At 40.2% G+C, this 18,754-nt stretch overlaps 1 protein-coding gene and 1 pseudogene across 2 annotated transcripts; one reads left to right on the top strand and one right to left on the bottom strand.

The window, feature by feature from the left end:
* Positions 1-38: 38 nt before the first annotated feature.
* On the bottom strand, positions 39-13,138 carry LOC129894378 (uncharacterized). Of its 2 annotated transcripts, none has more exons than XM_055970045.1 (10): positions 12,889-13,138; positions 12,591-12,696; positions 12,328-12,466; positions 3,818-3,875; positions 3,610-3,734; positions 3,439-3,531; positions 2,624-2,896; positions 1,693-1,913; positions 804-1,022; positions 39-347 (listed from the first exon to the last, which is right to left on the bottom strand). In XM_055970045.1, exons 1-10 carry the CDS (start codon positions 12,978-12,980, stop codon positions 222-224), a joined length of 1,452 nt encoding a protein of 483 aa, XP_055826020.1. In that variant the 5' UTR covers positions 12,981-13,138; the 3' UTR covers positions 39-221. The 2 variants fall into 2 exon arrangements, with proteins under 2 accessions (XP_055826020.1, XP_055826021.1); XM_055970046.1 differs by having other exon boundaries at positions 12,620-12,696; positions 12,889-13,006.
* Positions 13,139-14,493: 1,355 nt separating this feature from the next.
* Positions 14,494-16,966, top strand: LOC129894031 (galactinol--sucrose galactosyltransferase-like; annotated as a pseudogene).
* Positions 16,967-18,754: the final 1,788 nt, after the last annotated feature.

Genomic DNA, 18,754 nt, shown 5'->3' on the forward strand with positions numbered 1-18,754 from the left:
GCTTTCCTAATTATTTCTTTAACAACTCTTTTATATGATATAACAATGATAACTTAATCTAGTATTGCCCTTTAACCATATGGTGTAATATGAAGTATTTCAGAAGCAGATATGTAACTAGTAAAAAGGCAACAAATAGTAAACTAAGCTGACTGAGCAGACAAGTGAAATTAGATTTATTACATTCTATCAGACTGCCAACAAAGGAGTATATCAATCAGTTATGCAGAACTGTACATGGACTGCTTTCTTCGTTCATCATTCCAACCCAGCCCAGCAGAACCTTTGTTTCCCGTAGCCTGTAATGGTTCAATCAATCCCTTGTTGCTGCAGCCAAGTGCCTCCCCCTGTGCAAAAAACATCCAAGCCATTAAGTGACAATACCATCATTACATTTCCAAGTTTCACTCAAGTAGTCTCATTCACAAAGATTCCCCGTGTAATCATTAGGTCAACAAATCTTCATTATTACATATCCATGAAATTACTCACTAAGAATGTCCGAGTATAGATGGTGTGAACTTTTCCTTTTTGATAAAAGATAGTTTCTAATAAGTTGCAATGAATTAACAAGGAAAAAGTTCCCCTAACACGTGAGCTAAAAGACTGGATGGAGACCTAGAGATGGGTGATCAATATGGAAGAAAGAATCAGAACAACAATACTCAGGATTTTACAAGTCTAGGCGGGTCTCTGCTTTCTTGAGATCCAAAGATGGGCATTTCAAGATTATGTAAAACCTCCTCAGTGACACTTGTAGCTAAAACTATAATTCTTGAAGTCGTGAAAGTTCTAAAATGTACCTCCTTCCAGCCCATGTTTTCCAACATTCTTCTGGCATAGCTACCAGTTCCAAATGAATTGCTCAAGGATTCAGAAAGAGCTTCCTCTGGACCAGTAGATTCGTCCAAAGGAACAAAATTATCAGAGTTGGGTGAAATTTTTTGCCCTGGACCAACACCAAATCCGCCGTGCAGTGCTCTTCTTTCTGCAGCTCTGTCCCTGTACAGATGGTCTCTGTCCTGGAATGACACAAATCAGACAATTTAATATATAGGTAAGAGATAGTAGATCCTTGTGCATGTCCATCTATATAGGAGAAAGCATCTCTCCAGTAAAATTACAAAGTTTTCTTAAGTGATGCTTCAATTGTTTTTCCCCTTACATGGTAGAATTCCCCCAAACTTGAACAAAAGCTCCTCTATCCAGAAGCCCAAAATAGCCCTTCCCACTTTGTTCCCTCGGTGACTCGAGCATATAACCTTATGCTTGGAGGTGGAAGGTCCTTACCACTATTCTATCCTTCTGTTGTCTTCGATAAATTATTTTATCACTAAATAGAATGAAATCATCACAAATCCAAACACAGCTCAGCAACTAGCACTATTGTCTAAGATGGTTCAATTTATGCTGTTCGTTTGCTGTACTTGCATGCTTTTTTATCTTCATCTTTTAGCTGTGTTCGCCATCTAAATACTTTAATACAATTTATTACTTTTCCGAGTTAGCAAATTTTCCAGTGCAGTTTTCAAAGAAGTGTTCTCATTTTTCAAGCTTTAAGATACTAAATCTGCTAAAGAACTCACCCTAATTGAATGCATATAGAAACTTTCCCAAATGACTAATAATTCAAATCATCTCCACGTACAAAAGTTGTTTTAGTAATTGAAACATAAAGTGGACGTAGAATACCTTTTCAGGCGCACTGATCTCCGATGGCAGAGATACATGCTCCTCACCAGGAAGTGTTGTGCTTATGGGTTTGTATCTTTCAGTGACTGGTGAGCATGTCTGGATTTCTCTGTTGATTGACATTTGCGGAAAGCGCCAATTTTTTGTTGGATTGGAAGAATCATAATTTGACAAAGAAGCCAAATATTGTGTGCTAGGATTTCTCAACCTGTACACCTGACCTGTAGGAAGTAAACATTTTGAATGAAGCCAACAAGGATAGAATAAGGCTGGCCAATGCAAACTAAAATTTCTTACTCAAAAAATGAAACCAAACATCTTCTCATGACAGACATATAACAGAATTTGTCTGTTGTTGAGGTTCTACAATTTTCTGATGCGGAGGATTGAACAAAATAAATGATTGAATCTGTGGTTTCACTTCCTTTTAGTGCAGGCTTATTTCAGTATGCCAAGGAGCGTTGCGGATGTTTCAGAAGAAATTGGAAATCCATGTTCCTTCAATGTTGCGTCTCATTACATCTCTTTTACTGTCTATATACATACTGTAACTTACATGACTTCCTCTCAAAATATGCATGTCTAATCTGGCATATTCTGAATTAGGCTGATTATGAATGAATGTGAATGCATACATGCTGTTGGCTGAATTTAGTTTTGCAGGGAAGCCACCAGGGAGGCGTGAGTTTGCTTACATGTAACAAATAAAGAAGGCAGTTTCTGGCACATGTAATGAAAAGATCATGGATTAAATAGATAGACATAAAAGGGAATTATGTGAATTCAGGTTATTTTCTTTACAGTAAGTCACAACAGTTCACTGAGAATTTTATAAACCTCAACTAAAACAGGACATGTTAACAATAACTGATCTGTGTAATCAAATAGGATGCAAAAGTTTCCCTCTAAATGGAAGTTTGACAATGCAAACCTGATGTAACTCGTACCAGATCAAGATGGACTTCACATACTGGAGCAGTTTTAAGAAGATGGCCACTCGAGGGCATTGATGGATGCAGCTTAGCAGTGGGCTTCACCAGTCGTCCTACCAGCCTGGCCACCCTTCTTTTTCGACCTTTTCTGATCTTTTTAACCATTGACCAATCCCACAAATCAACAGCCTGAATATGTGACAGAGAATCCTCAACTGGTCGTTCAACTTGACCATACTGCGCTCGCCAGTTCTCCTCCTCCAAACAAATGCCTGTTGTGAGGCTAACTTCAGTCAATTTGATGCACCCAAACCATGAAAATGATGACATTCAAAATAAGGTGCATACGTATCAAAATCCCCAAGTCCTTGTTCTTTCCTTTCTTTTTCACCGAGCTAGGAGCCTATTCCATCTTTTTCGTATGAGTTACAGAATAGAGGAATTCATGAGGTAGTCAAAGAAAGATTTTTCTTTAACTTAATTCCCACTGTATTCGAACCGCCAAAAGAAAATAAGAGACGGAGACGAAGACGACGACAAGAACAACATACCCAGTGTAGTCCCACTAAGGTGGGGTCTGGAGAGGGTGAGTGTAGATAGTAACAACAACAGAAACTACAAAAAAGGACAGACAATATGCTCGATGAAAGAAAAAAGGAAGCAATTAACAATAGGCAAACTTTTGACACGTCCATACGCTTTTTGCCTTCTAGCACCATATCAACATTTTCAACACCAACGTCTTAATGCCAAGTGAGAAAAATTGTATGGAATACAAAACCTATGAACGTCAAGTACCATAATCACTACTAACCATCATCCACAACATCTGCAATTGGATCAGCAGAATCTGTCCAGTCGTCTGGTATCCATTCACCCTCCTCGAGCTCATACGTGCTATCATTCCCTGCAACGTCAAGGTAGAATGACTTGCAATGCTGTAGTTCTGATCATAGTTTAAGCAAAACAGAAACCTTGAACCAACCAGCTGTTGACAAGTGTGTGTGATCTGTGTCATTTATTTCTGGAGCCACTGTTATGGCTGAAGTACTATTGGTAGCTCGAGTGGTATAATTCGCCAGATAAAGTTCAATGAGAGTATCTTCGAGCCTGACAGTAGATGTATTACAGCATTGGGAAAGAAAAATAACAAGAAGAACAAATATACAAGATAACCAAACACAGTGTTTTACCACTCTGAAGGTGGTGGTGGGTTTTCTGGAAGCTTGCAACGGGTATCCTCCAAGTGCTCTGCTTAGAGTGAAATAAAACGATAAAGTAAGTGACTATCAAGTGCAACTGACGTCTGAATTACAAAAAATAAGGATTATAACACCCAAATAGTTCTCTACTGAAAGGATGAAGCAATTTGAAGGACAAATCATTATACTTGGGGTGAGAACATTACTGATGGTGACAACGGACTGATAGCAAGAGGGCTCAATAATGAGGCAATAAATAACACAGAAATTATGGATATCATAAGTGAAGAAATTGCATAAACAAACATCTTACTTCCATGATCCAACACTTTTCACAAGTCAAATAGATCAGTAAACAATGAGCAAAACTAATTCAATAATACCCATCTATAACTCAAGAAACTGCTGCAATTCATTAAAATCCAAATGGACATGAAAAGTATTTCACCAACCCAACAACAACAACAACCCAGTGAAATCCCACAACGTGGGGTCTGGGAAGGGTAGAGTGTACGCAGACCTTACTCCTACCAAGGTAGGACGGCTGTTTCCGAGAGACCCTCGGCTCAAAAAAGGCATAAAAGGGGGTCAGATAAGGTTAAGAAATTCAAAGCGCTATAGGAAAATAAATAACGAAGGCATCACAGATAAAATAGATTAATCAAAAGTACTGAAAGTAATAAATAGTAACAGAAATAGCAGAAATGAGAGCACAAGGAATTGTAATGTGCTAGTGCGCCTATGAATAGGGAAGAATAACGAGACTATGTACTAGCCTTCTATCCTAATGTGGGTCCTCCACACCCTCCTATCTAAGGTCATGTCTTCGGTAAGCTGTAACTGAGCCATGTCCTATCTAATCACCTCTCCCCAATACTTCTTCGGCCTACCCCTACCTCTTCTGTAACCATCCATGGCCAACCTCTCACACCTCCTCACTGGGTCATCTGTGTCTCTCCTCTTCACATGCCCAAATCATCTCAGTCGCATTTCCCGCATCTTGTCTTCCACCGAGGCCACTCCTACCTTGTCCCGAATAGCCTCATTTCTAATCCTGTCGCTCCTGGTGTGACCACACATCCATCTCAACATTCTCATCTCGGCAACTTTCATCTTTTGAATGTGAGAGATCTTAACTGGCCAACACTCTGCCCCATACAACATAGCCGGTCTAACCACCACTTTGTAGAACTTGCCCTTAAGTTGTGGTGGCACCTTCTTGTCGCATAGCACTCCGGAAGCGAGCTTCCATTTCATCCACCCTGCCCCAATACGATGTGTGACATCATCGTCAATCTCCCCGCTGCCTTGCATGATAGACCCAAGATACTTGAAACTACTTCTCTTTTGAATGGCTTGGGCACCAAGCTTAACTTCCACGCCATCCTCCTGAGGTGTCTCACTGAACTTGCACTCTAAGTACTCTGTCTTGGTCCTACTCAGCTTAAACCCTTTAGACTCCAAGGTATGTCTCCAATCCTCCAGCTTAGCATTAACTCCACTACGAGTCTCATCAATCAGGACTATGTCATCCGCGAAAAGCATACACCATGGCACCTCACCTTGAATTTATCTCGTCAATGCATCCATCACCAAGGCAAATAAAAATGGACTTAGAGCTGATCCTTGATGCAACCCCATCCCAACTGGAAAATACTCTGAGTCCCCTCCTACTGTCCTTACCCTGGTTTTGGCTCCCTCATACATGTCCTTGATCACCCTAATGTATGCCACAGGTACATCTTTAGCCTCCAAACATTTTCATAGTAACTCTCTTGGAACTTTATCGTAGGCCTTTTCTAAGTCGATGAATACCATATGCAAGTCCCTCTTCCTCTCCCTATATTGCTCCACCAGTCTCCTCATAAGATGGATGGCTTCTGTAGTTGAGCGTCCCGGCATAAATCCGAACTGGTTCTCTGAAATAGACACGCCTCTCCTCACCCTCATCTCCACCACTCTTTCCCACACTTTCATAGTATGGCTTAGTAACTTGATACCTCTATAGTTGTTGCAACTCTGGATATCCCCTTTGTTTTTGTATAGAGGGATCATTACGCTCGACCTCCATTCTTCGGGCATCGTTGCCGTTTTAAAGATGACATTAAATAACCTAGTCAGCCACTCCAAACCTACCAAGCTGGCGCTCTTCCAAAATTCCCCAGGAATCTCGTCAGGTCCGGTTGCTCTTCCCCAGCGCATCCTACGAACAGCACCCTTAACCTCTTCGACCTTAATACTCCTGCAATATCCAAAATTGCGACGCCTCTCTGTATGTTCCAAATCTCCCAACACAAAGTCTCTGTCCCCTACGTCATTCAAGAGTTTATGAAAGTATGACTGCCACCTCTGTTTAATGAGAGTCTCTTCTACCAATACTTTTCCATGCTCGTCCTTAATGCACTTCACTTGATCCACATCGCGTTCCCTTCTCTCCCGCGCCCTGGCTAGCTTGAACAATTTCCTATCCCCACCTTTTTCTTCTAGTTCAGCATAAAGGCGTTCAAAAGCTATCGTTTTTGCCGTCGAAATAGCCTACTTCGCCTCCTTCTTCGCTATCTTATAAAGTTCCTTATTCGTCCACTTCTCCACCTCATCCGTGCTTTCTATCAACTTCGCGTACGCCATTTTCTTTGCTTCCACCTTCCCTTGCACTTCTCCATTCCACCACCAGTCCCCTTGATGTCGACTACGACTACCTGTCGAGACTCCCAACACTTCCCTTGCTACAACCCTAATACAACTAGTCGTCCTATCCCACATACTGTTCGCATCCCCACTACTATTCCAGGCCCCCATGTCCTTCAATTTCTCTCTCATCTCCAGGGCACTAGCCGTGATCAAACTCCCCCATCTGATCCTAGGTCGATCATTCCCGACCCTCTTCTTCCTCGTCATCTTGATCTCTAAATCCATTACCAAGAGCTTATGTCGGATTGTAAGGTTGTCTATCGGAATGACCTTGCAGTCTTTGCACAGACCTTTATCATCCTTCCTAAGGAGTAAAAAGTCTATCTGAGTCTTAGCCACCGAACTACTGAAGGTTACCAAGTGGTCCTCCTTTTTTGGGAAATTCGAATTAATTATCACCAACCCAAAAGCTCTTGCGAACTCCAAAAGTGAAACTCCTCCTCCATTTCTGTCCCCGAAGCCAAAGCCTCCATGCACATCGTCATACCCTCCCGAAATAGACCCGATGTGCCCATTGAAGTCCCCTCCCACGAAAAGCTTCTCAGTAGGCGGTATGCTTCCCACTAACTCGTCCAAATCCTCCCAAAAGCGCCTTTTCTCCTCCTTTGCTAAGCCCGCTTGCGGCGCATAAGCACTAATAATGTTCAAAGTGGTCCCTTCAACGACCACCTTAATCGACATCATCCTATCAGTGATTCTCCTAACCTCCACCACCTGATCCCTTAGATCACTGTCTACTAAAATGCCTACCCCATTCCTATACTTCGATCTACCAGAGAACCAAAGCTTATACCCGTCTACCTCCTTAGCTTTAGTACCTACCCATTTGGTCTCTTGGACACAAGCTATATTGATCTTCCTTTTCTTAAGAATCTTAACTAGCTCTATTGACTTTCCCGTTAACGTCCCAAGAACCTACTCTTAGTCTAGACTCTCCTTTAACCCATTTACCCCTCCTTACCCTCGTCCCCGACCATGAATGAGAACATGACCCTAATCTACCATCACTATCCAAAGCCACGAAAACGCGTATGAACTACTAAAGTATTCAATGGTCTAAAGTTAGCAAAATGTAACGACAAGTGTATGAACAAAGAATATTTGGAAACCGGAGGTACCAACTCCAGTTGAAAAGAACCTGGTTCACGTCGAAAATGTTGTTTGCGCGCTGAAAATACTGTTCACCTCGAAACACTGTTCACGTCCCGGAAACACTGTTCACTCGCCGGAAATACTGTTCACCGCCAGAAACTACCGAAATACCTGTGCAAAAACTGCCCAAAAATCTACTGGTGGGGGATTTTCGATCGCAGTCAAAGAGGAAAAAAGAAAAAAACACAAAGAAGAAGGAAAGAAGAGATGAAGAGAGAGAACAGAAGGGGGAGAGATCTGGCCGGAAATAGTCTTCGCCGGTGGCCGCTTGGGGAGGTGGTGGCCTGGGTGTAGGTGGGGGAGTCACTTACCAAACTTGCGCTCCTTATTTGCTTGAAAAACACTACATGTTATTGCTATTCTTACACTGTCATTTGCATTTTCTATCGAGTCTTTGGCCGTACACAAAACACACACTGGTTCACGCGGGGAGTGTCTCACACTCCCCCAAACCTTCTTTTGGATTCTTTAGTTTCAGAGTTTGCACAATAAGATCAGTGTGCCTTCTCGCAAACATTCAGTCCACTCTTGAATATTTAGGAAAAAATCTTACTCTAGAAAATAGGTCATGATGCATACACCTTAGGCGAGGCGATCCAAGGCACCGTCTTCGCAATTAGGAAATCCACCCTTTGTCAAAGGTTATACACCTAACGACATATTTTATGTGAAAGTTGTTATGAATGATCCAAACAAAAACACATGACGGATTTGGAATAAACATACTTATCATATCCTTACCTTTCTTTCAGATGAATATCAACCAAAACCTCCCAAACATTCAGATGGTTGTTTCGGCCCCCCATACGATACAAAATTGGTGGCAAAACATTCGTAGGGCGCATGGTGTTGAGATCAGAAGGCATTTAGGTGCTTTGTTGTCGCTCATGGGAATTCGAGCCAACAAGATCTTCATTATATTGCTGATGGAGTTTTGGGACCCAAGCACTGTGACCTTTAAGTTCTTGGATTTTGAAATCACTCCAACACTAGAGGAATTTAGTATTTTTCTTGAATTACCAATAAGAGGAAGAACATCGATATGTCCATCAACCATAAGTACAGAAGGTTTCCTTGGGTTGTTAGGGCTGCGTATCTTGCCATCACTAAGGCGTGCAGAAAATGGGAAGGTAAAGTTGGACTATCTTTTCCAAAGATTTGGTCGCCTCGAGAGCTTCGATAAGCACTGAGATGAATTTGCAGGCACTCGTAGACAATGGATGCATATGAGACCAAGGGTATTTATGATGGCCTTTTTGGGGGCTATGGTCTTCCCAATGAGGTTTCATTCGATAAATATCAACATTCTGCCAATTGTAATGGAACTTTTTGCGGTACCGCATAACTATTCCTTGGTGCATATGATTCTCGCTGAAGTATTTCGATCATTGTCAGCATGCACAAGGGGGCATAACTTCTTTGGAGGCTGTAATTTATTATTACAGATCTGGGCAATAGAGCACTTCTATCGCCGAGAACCACAAAGGGACTACACGATAGACGCCCGCAATTTGATCCAAAGCCACAATGATCGTCTTAGGTATTGGGACGCACCTATGGAAGAGGAAGAGTGGCGTCCGTTTTTGACCAACCTCATAGGAGATTCCATCCACTGGAAGTATTTTTGGACGGAAGGATCGGTTTTTGTCAGGACGCAACACCTCTATTTCATTAATCTGGTCGGGCTAGGAGGTATTCAACCATATGCTCCTCTCCGAGTGTTACGACAATTCGGAGTTGTCCAAGACATACCATTATGGGCAAATATGGCACTACACGAGGATGATCTCACTTCGGTCCCAGCAGGGCGTATAAGGAATTTGCAATTAGAATGGGATCACATGATTACGATAGAGGCAGGAAATGAAAAATGGTGCACGCCAGAATATTATGTGTGGCGTACCACTGTGAGACATTTGGCTCGGCCAAGTACGAAGGGGATTGTGGGTGTTGCGGACAACCAATGGATTAATTGGGTTAAGCAGGGAGTACTCCCTCACATTGAATTCACAACACCAATGTACAATCAAATAATTCTAGGATCAGTAAATCATTTAATACCAATGATCGAAGAAGATCCAGAGGAAGACCCTGAAGAGGATCCAAGTGAAGATCCTGAGGAGCCGGAAGAGGAAGATCCGGAAGAGGATCCAAAGGAAAAAGCTCACTCTGAGTATGGTTCGATGGGGTTCGACGAAGAGGTAGGATCGAACCAGATTGATGAATTCTCGAAGTACTATCATGATTATAATGATGATGACGACGCTCCAACATGGCCTTAGATTTTCATTCTACATTTGCAATGAAGTACACGGGCGGAAACCTAAAAATGAAAGTACATGGAGGCCATACGGCGAACAAAAGGATGACAATGCACAGATAAGAATGAAAATCTAAGGCCATGTTGGAGCGTCGTCATCATCATTATAATCATGATAGTACTCCGAGAATTCATCAATCTGGTTCGATCCTACCTCTTCGTCGAACCCCATCGAACCATACTCAGAGTGAGCTTTTTCCTTTGGATCCTCTTCCGGATCTTCCTCTTCCGGCTCCTCAGGATCTTCACTTGGATCCTCTTCAGGGTCTTCCTCTGGATCTTCTTCGATCATTGGTATTAAATGATTTACTGATCCTAGAATTATTTGATTGTACATTGGTGTTGTGAATTCAATGTGAGGGAGTACTCCCTGCTTAACCCAATTAATCCATTGGTTGTCCGCAACACCCACAATCCCCTTCGTACTTGGCCGAGCCAAATGTCTCACAGTGGTACGCCACACATAATATTCTGGCGTGCACCATTTTTCATTTCCTGCCTCTATCGTAATCATGTGATCCCATTCTAATTGCAAATTCCTTATACGCCCTGCTGAGACCGAAGTGAGATCATCCTCGTGTAGTGCCATATTTGCCCATAATGGTATGTCTTGGACAACTCCGAATTGTCGTAACACTCGGAGAGAAGCATATGGCTGAATACCTCCTAGCCCGACCAGATTAATGAAATAGAGGTGTTGCGTCCTGACAAAAACCGATCCTTCCGTCCAAAAATACTTCCAGTGGATGGAATCTCCTGTGAGGTTGGTCAAAAACGGACGCCACTCTTCCTCTCCCATAGGTGCGTCCCAATACCTAAGACGATCATTGTGGCTTTGGATCAAATTGCGGGCGTCTATCGTGTAGTCCCTTTGTGGTTCTCGGCAATAGAAGTGCTCTATTGCCCAGATCTGTAATAATAAATTACAGCCCCCAAAGAAGTTATGCCCCCTTGTGCATGCTGACAATGATCGAAATACTTCAGCGAGAATCATATGCACCAAGAAATAGTTATGCGGTACCGCAAAAAGTTCCATTACAATTGGCAGAATGTTGATATTTATCGAATGAAACCTCATTGGGAAGACCATAGCCCCCAAAAAGGCCATCACAAATACCCTTGGTCTCATATGCATCCATTGTCTACGAGTGCATGCAAATTCATCTCAGTGCTTATCGAAGCTCTCGAGGCGACCAAATCTTTGGAAAAAATAGTCCAACTTTACCTTCCCATTTTCTGCACGCCTTAGTGATGGCAAGATACGCAGCCCTAACAACCCAAGGAAATCTTCTGTACTTATGGTTGATGGACATATCAATGTTCTTCCTCTTATTGGTAATTCAAGAAAAATACTAAATTCCTCTAGTGTTGGAGTGATTTCAAAATCCAAGAACTTAAAGGTCACAGTGCTTGGGTCCCAAAACTCCATCAGCAATATAATGAAGATCTTGTTGGCTCGAATTCCCATGAGCGACAACAAAGCACCTAAATGCCTTCTGATCTCAACACCATGCGCCCTACGAATGTTTTGCCACCAATTTTGTATCGTATGGGGGGCCGAAACAACCATCTGAATGTTTGGGAGGTTTTGGTTGATATTCATCTGAAAGAAAGGTAAGGGTATGATAAGTATGTTTATTCCAAATCCGTCATGTGTTTTTGTTTGGATCATTCATAACAACTTTCACATAAAATATGTCGTTAGGTGTATAACCTTTGACAAAGGGTGGATTTCCTAATTGCGAAGACGGTGCCTTGGATCGCCTCGCCTAAGGTGTATGCATCATGACCTATTTTCTAGAGTAAGATTTTTTCCTAAATATTCAAGAGTGGACTGAATGTTTGCGAGAAGGCACACTGATCTTATTGTGCAAACTCTGAAACTAAAGAATCCAAAAGAAGGTTTGGGGGAGTGTGAGACACTCCCCGCGTGAACCAGTGTGTGTTTTGTGTACGGCCAAAGACTCGATAGAAAATGCAAATGACAGTGTAAGAATAGCAATAACATGTAGTGTTTTTCAAGCAAATAAGGAGCGCAAGTTTGGATTTAGCTTGCGTCCTTTCAAATAACAAGTAATATAACAAATCACAATAAATAATTAAAACAAATAAAAGGCAAGCCATAAACAAATATCCCATAATTCTAAAACTATTGGTTCATCAGGTAAACAGACGAACGGTTCCAAGTAATGGCTCCACGTCTATATATTTTAGACACGGGTTCAGTAGAATGCAATAGCTTTTGCCTAAACGATAAACTTAAAATCCTGGATCCAACAGCTTCATCACGACACATAATATCTTCTATAACAATAGACAGGCTGGTAAACTTATTCACCTTCAGAGAACTCAGTAGAAAGTGGTTCCACTTCTTGCGCCACATTTTCACCTGACCTACTGATGTCTGCATCTATCTCATCTTTGTTGGACTCCGCTGGCACAATGCTCTCACAACTATTCATTTCACGACAACCATCCTGACGTACAACAATAAACTAGTTTAATATTAATCAAACCGGAAATCAACTAGGACAACATTTGAATGCTGTAAATTTGAAGGCTTAGCAGAAAATTAGAAAAAGAAAAAAAAGCAGAGTCGACCTGAGAGGACTCCATGGGAACATAAGTACCATTTTCAAATTTGTAATAAAGGCCATCATTACAGCTGTAGTACCAGCCAGCTTGAGGATCGTGATAAAATCCAGTGCTACAAAAGAAGGATTGATCTCAAATAATTACTATAATCGCTGAAAGAAGTCCAAATTTTACGAAACTTCAGATTAAATAAAATAAACTCAAGCCCTAATTTCATCAAAAACAAAAAGAGAAAGAGGAATGGAATTGGATATTAATACAGAAAATATTGAGGAAGTAAATAAAATCAAAAAGAAAAACGCACCGAGCATGGTAGTAAAGCTGAGAAGTTTCGTCCCAAACGAACTGATTATCGGATTCGTGCAGCTCCGGCTCTTCTTTCTCGGTTCCCGCCATCACTATGCTAACAATGTCGATTGAGAAATTCTACTTGTTGATGTAGAGGTTGCAGATCAATATGGTGTTAACCAGTTTTAATGCATTCGTTAACTTGAGAATCCAGAAAACTATGGAGTATCAAGTAGTATAAAGTTTGACACACTTTTGGGGTTGTGCCATAGGTGAAAGGACCAACAGGACAAGGGAAAGTATGATTACTGTTTCAGGCCCATAAAAGGTCCATGGAATAATTGGACTCATATTTCAGGAGTAGCCCAACCCAGCTAGACAGTAGGGGGATATGGTTAGGCTATAAAATGGAGTAATATGGTATGACCCAAAAGTTATTTGACAGAACAACATCATATCGATATCTGAATTAAATAATTTAATGGATTTAAAATTTGTAAGTTATGAAGGATAGAAATAAAATGATGTCTAATATTTTGGGATGTCCCGAATGAATAGATCGAGTGACATGTAAATTAAAATAAAAATGAACATTATCTCGAATAGATCAAATATATTGCTTTACAATCATGTACAGGTACTTAGAAATCAGAACATGCAACGGAAATAGATGACAAAGTACATTGTTGCAGATTTTCACAAAATTAGGAGCTAGCTCTTTGTTTGGTTATAAGACGAATAAACTCTTGAAAAGTTTGAAGTTGCACTATCTAATCTAACACATGTTTGCATGCTTCTTGTCTTGTGTTTACTTATAACTTCATTTGATGATACAATAATTTCATGAAATACAAATACGCAAATTAAGTATTGTCCACTACAAGCAAGTGATGGCCCATTGAAACATCTAGAGAAATCAAACAAAAGGTCTCGAAAGAACGGAAAAATCATTAGTACTTTTTATATATATTATTATGCCAGAATTTTAGTTCATTAACCAACCATAACTTAGAGCCCGTTTGGATTGGCTTTAAGTTGGTCAAAACCAACTTAAAGCCTCTTTTCAGTTTTTGGACGTGTTTGTTTAATGCTAACTTTAAGCCAGAAAGTTCTTAAAGTCAGTCAAAAATGAAAAGTTAGGATTCCTAACTTTTTTTTTCTAAGTGCTTAAAGTCATTTTCTTTGACCATGAAAATTACTTTTATATCCCTTATATTTTAATTAAATTCCCAAACTACCCTTTTTATTCTTTTAACCCTAAAATTCACATAATTTTCTTCATTTAAGCACTTTTATCCAAACACTCAACTGCTTATTTATAAAAATAATTTTCAGCACTTTAAAGTTCTAAAAGCACTTCATACATAAAAGTTACTTTTTTTAAGTCCATCCAAACGGCTCTTAATAACTAGTGCTCCAACTATTTTCAATACACTTTTTCCACCTTTAATTTCTTTTCCTGTTTTTTCTTTAATTTTCCCACTCATACACACACTTCTGGAGCAAAAGTGGGTAGGATAATTGTTTATATACAGTTATGTATAGAACCTTGATCATCGCTAGCAATAAACTTTCTTCATATCCTGGAAACTTCTTAAATTCCTCTGTTTACTCTGTTTCTATGGCTCCAAGCTTGAACAAGAACGCCTCAGAAGTAATGTCCGGGCTAATAGATGATAACCCAAAGCCTTTGTCCATCACCCTTAAAGGCTCTAAGTTTTTAGCCAATGGTCATCCTATACTTACTCATGTTCCTGCCAACATCATTTCATCTCCATCACAATTCATTTCCAAAGATTTAACAGTCGGCTGCTTCGTCGGATTTGACTCCCCGAAGTCACCACGTAGTCCCAATTGGCAAGCTCAGGGACATAAAGTTCATGAGCATATTCAGATTTAAAGTATGGTGGACCACTTATTGGGTTGGCAAAAACGGTAGAGATATCCAACATGAGACACAAATGTTAATCCTGGACAAATCCGAAAACAACCGTCGTCCTTATGTTCTGATACTTCCGATTCTAGAAGGTCCCTTCAGAGCCTCGTTCCAGCCTGGACACGACGACAATTTGGAAGTCTGTGTGGAGAGTGGATCAACGTGCCCTCCAGGATTAGTCTTAATTGATGATGGATGGCAATCGATTTGCCACGATGATGATGATCCAATAACTGATCAAGAAGGAATCAACAGGACTGTTGCTGGTGAACAGATGCCATGTAGGTTAATAAAACTTGAAGAGAATTATAAATTTAGGGACTATGAGAGTCCCAGGGGAAAAGGGAAGGGGATGAGGGCATTTGTAAAGGAGCTAAAGGATGAATTTAAGAGCGTTGAGCATGTGTACGTGTGGCATGCGTTATGTGGGTACTGGGGTAGGATTAGGCCTAATTTATCAAACATGCCAGAGTGTAGGGTCATTAGTCCTAAGCTGTCACAGGGTTTGCAGATGACTATGGAGGATTTGGCTGTGGACAAGATTGTGAATAACGGAGTTGGATTAGTTCCACCAGAGAAAGTTCACGAAATGTACGAAGGATTGCGCTCACATCTCGAATCTGCTGGAATTGATGGAGTCAAGGTGGATGTTATTCATGTAAGTTCTCGAAACTTTAATAAATTGAAAAAGTATTGATCTTTTTTTTTTCTTCTCCCATTTCTATCTGCTTGACTAATGCTACAAAGTTTATGATTCACATTCTTGTTGAAGCAGTTGCTGGAGATGTTATCAGAGGATTATGGAGGACGAGTGGAACTTGCTAAAGCATACTATAAAGCCTTAAGTGATTCAATAAGGAAACATTTTAAAGGGAACGGTGTGATTGCTAGCATGGACCATTGCAATGACTTTATGTACCTTGGGACAGAGTCCATTTCTCTTGGACGCGTAGGTATGTCTCGAGCATTAATTTGTAACTCTTATGGTTAAATTGTTTTATTTGATCTAAACATGAAGTGTGAGTACGTATTTTCCTTCCATAAGATATTGGATTTACATTGGGTACTGAATCACGGTTCTTGATGCTTGCAGGAGATGATTTTTGGTGCACCGATCCATCTGGGCATCCCAATGGGACATTCTGGCTGCAAGGATGTCACATGGTACATTGTGCTTACAATAGTCTGTGGATGGGAAATTTCATCCACACTGATTGGGCCATGTTTCAATCTACTCACCCTTGTGCTGAGTTTCATGCCGCCTCTCGAGCCATCTCAGGAGGACCCATATATGTTAGTGACTCAGTTGACAAACACAATTTCCAGTTGCTGAAGACATTGGCCTTGCCTGATGGTTTCATTCTCCGTTGCCAACGTTATGCACTACCAACTAAAGATTGTCTGTTTGAAGACCCTTTACATGATGGAAAAACCATGCTCAAGATTTGGAACCTTAATAAAGTAAGCATTTATTCATGCCTTTTGATAGTTTGTGGGATCAAAATTTCATCTTATTGTGTTATTCTGGTAGTAATTACTATAGTTTACGGGAGTTCTTGGAGCATTTAACTGTCAAGGAGGAGGATGGTGCCCTGTTTCAAGGAAAAATAAAAGCGCAAACAATTATTCAGTTACAGTGACATGTGTGGCTAGTCCCAAAGATGTTGAATGGAGCAATGAAACAAATCCAGTAAGTGTGAAAGGAGTGAGCATTTTCGCAGTGTACATGTATCGCTAGAAAAAGCTAAAGCTCTTAAAATTGTCTGAAAATGAGCTCTTAACTGTAACTCCTGCAGCTGTGTTGTCGAAAAAATGAGTGCAGTTTGCCCCAATTGGATTGGTGAACATGCTCAATTCTGGTGGTGCAGTTGACTCTCTTGTCTACGACAACGATGATGAGGAAAAAAGTTCAGTAAGAATTGGAGTGAGAGGGAGTGGTGAAATGAGGGTGTTTGCCTCTGAGAAACCGTCATCGTGTACGATCGACGGAGTATCTGTGGATTTTAGTTACAAAGATCATATGGTCAAAGTTCAAGTTCCATGGCCTAATTCTTCAGGATTGTCTCAAATTAAGTGTCTGGGTTTAATTGATAGGTTGAATGAGAAATGGGGAAAAAAAAGTGGAGGAAAAAATGAGTTGTTCCCTTTTATTTTATGAAATAAACATTTGTTCCACATAGGCGGTGGAAAAAAAAATCTCCTACTTAAAAGTAGAAGCACTCCTTCATATTGCTAAAGGGTCAAGAAGAGGGTCTTCCCTCGTGCCGCTGTCATCGCTCGCTTGGCTACGACTTTGGATTTGGATTTGGATTTAGTCAAATGATTTGATTAATAATATTTTTGGACCAAATTTACTTTAATTTTTTTAATTAATTATTATTATTATTTAATTAATTAATTAAAAAAATTTGACCCGTGATCCGACCCATTTCTTTCTTTTCTGGATTAATTTAAAACATTTCCCAACCGATTTTTCCAACGGAATTTTCTGAACGATTGCAACCTTTTCTGAAAAGTTGCAAAGCTTTTCCCAACAGGCAGAATTTTTCAGAAAGGTTGCAACCTTTTCTGAAAAGCCGCAACAGACTATATATTACTGTTGATCTTCAGAATTGTTCCATACGAAAAATTTCTGAAAAACAATCTTCTTCTTCTTCTTCTCTGCACTTCCTAAAACTCGTGTGTTATACTGCCTACAAGTGGTTCGCAGTCACCATAATTTGCTGTACCGCTATTCTGGTGAGTAAATCGTTCTATCCTGAGAGGAAAGAGTCCAAAACCTCGGGTATATTGAGAGAAATAATTTTCTTAAGGAAACACTGTGCATTCAATGGGCTCAATTTTTGTTCTTACATAATTTTTCTGACACTATTCTTATTTTCAGTTTCTGTCTTTTATTTTCAGAAACTATTATTACTGTTTTAATATTTTGCAATACATTTTTCTAACAGCATGTAATAATACAGAAAATTTTGAAGATCTGTTGAGTGTTCCAATATTTCATCATAATTTCCTGTCCAAAAAGTTGGAAGGAAAACCGACTGGCCATTGGTTTTTTTTTAATAGAAAACCATGAATGTTCAGTTTTGAATTGCAAAATTGTAGTTGAAGAGTATAAATAAAGATGATGGAAATATTTCTTCAAAGAGCATGTGTGGTTATAAGGTACAACTTTTATGTATATTTTTGAAAAATCGACTATGAAGGGTAGTTCGGTACACTAAAGCTCTCGCTATGCACAGGGTACGGGGAAGGGCCCGACCACAAGGGTCTATTATACGCAGTCTTACCTTGCATTTCTGTCAGAGCTTGAACCCGTGACCTCTTGGTCACATGACAACAACTTTACCAGTTACTCTAAGGCTCCCGTCCGTTGGTTCCCATTGTTTTAGCAGTGGTAGTATTATGGTTGTTGCAATGGATAGGTACAGCAAAGCCAAACAAGAAGTCACTCAAGTCATTTCTGGCAATGCCCCCCTAAACCTGCTTTACCATTGTGAGCCAAGTAGCTAGCATCAGTGTTAATTTTTATTCTCCCAGTTGGAGGTTTGCCCCAAGTAACAACAATGCTAGCTTTTAGGAACAGGTTTAAGCCTTTCAACTATATCACACATTCTCTGCCCGTTACTAGGCAAGTCACACAGGGAAATACCTTGTTAAGGGCAGCATGAATGTGCCAAATAATTTGCTGTTCCATCTTGTAAAGGTCGAACTTTTTTTGACTTCCATACTTGCAAGAACCTCTATCACTCTATATTATATGTAGTGACAATAATAAATGGGTATGAATAACTAGCGCTCTATATAAATGCTGCTTAAGACTTTAATTTAGTGACTCTGGATGCAATGACATTAACTCAATTGACACTAAATGGTTTTGGATAATTAATATTGCTGATAAAAGGAAAATCTATTGTCACTAAATGTTTCTTTTGTTGCAGTGTAT

This window comes from Solanum dulcamara, chromosome 7, assembly GCF_947179165.1.
Source record: "Solanum dulcamara chromosome 7, daSolDulc1.2, whole genome shotgun sequence".
NCBI classification, from domain to species: Eukaryota; Viridiplantae; Streptophyta; class Magnoliopsida; order Solanales; family Solanaceae; genus Solanum; species Solanum dulcamara.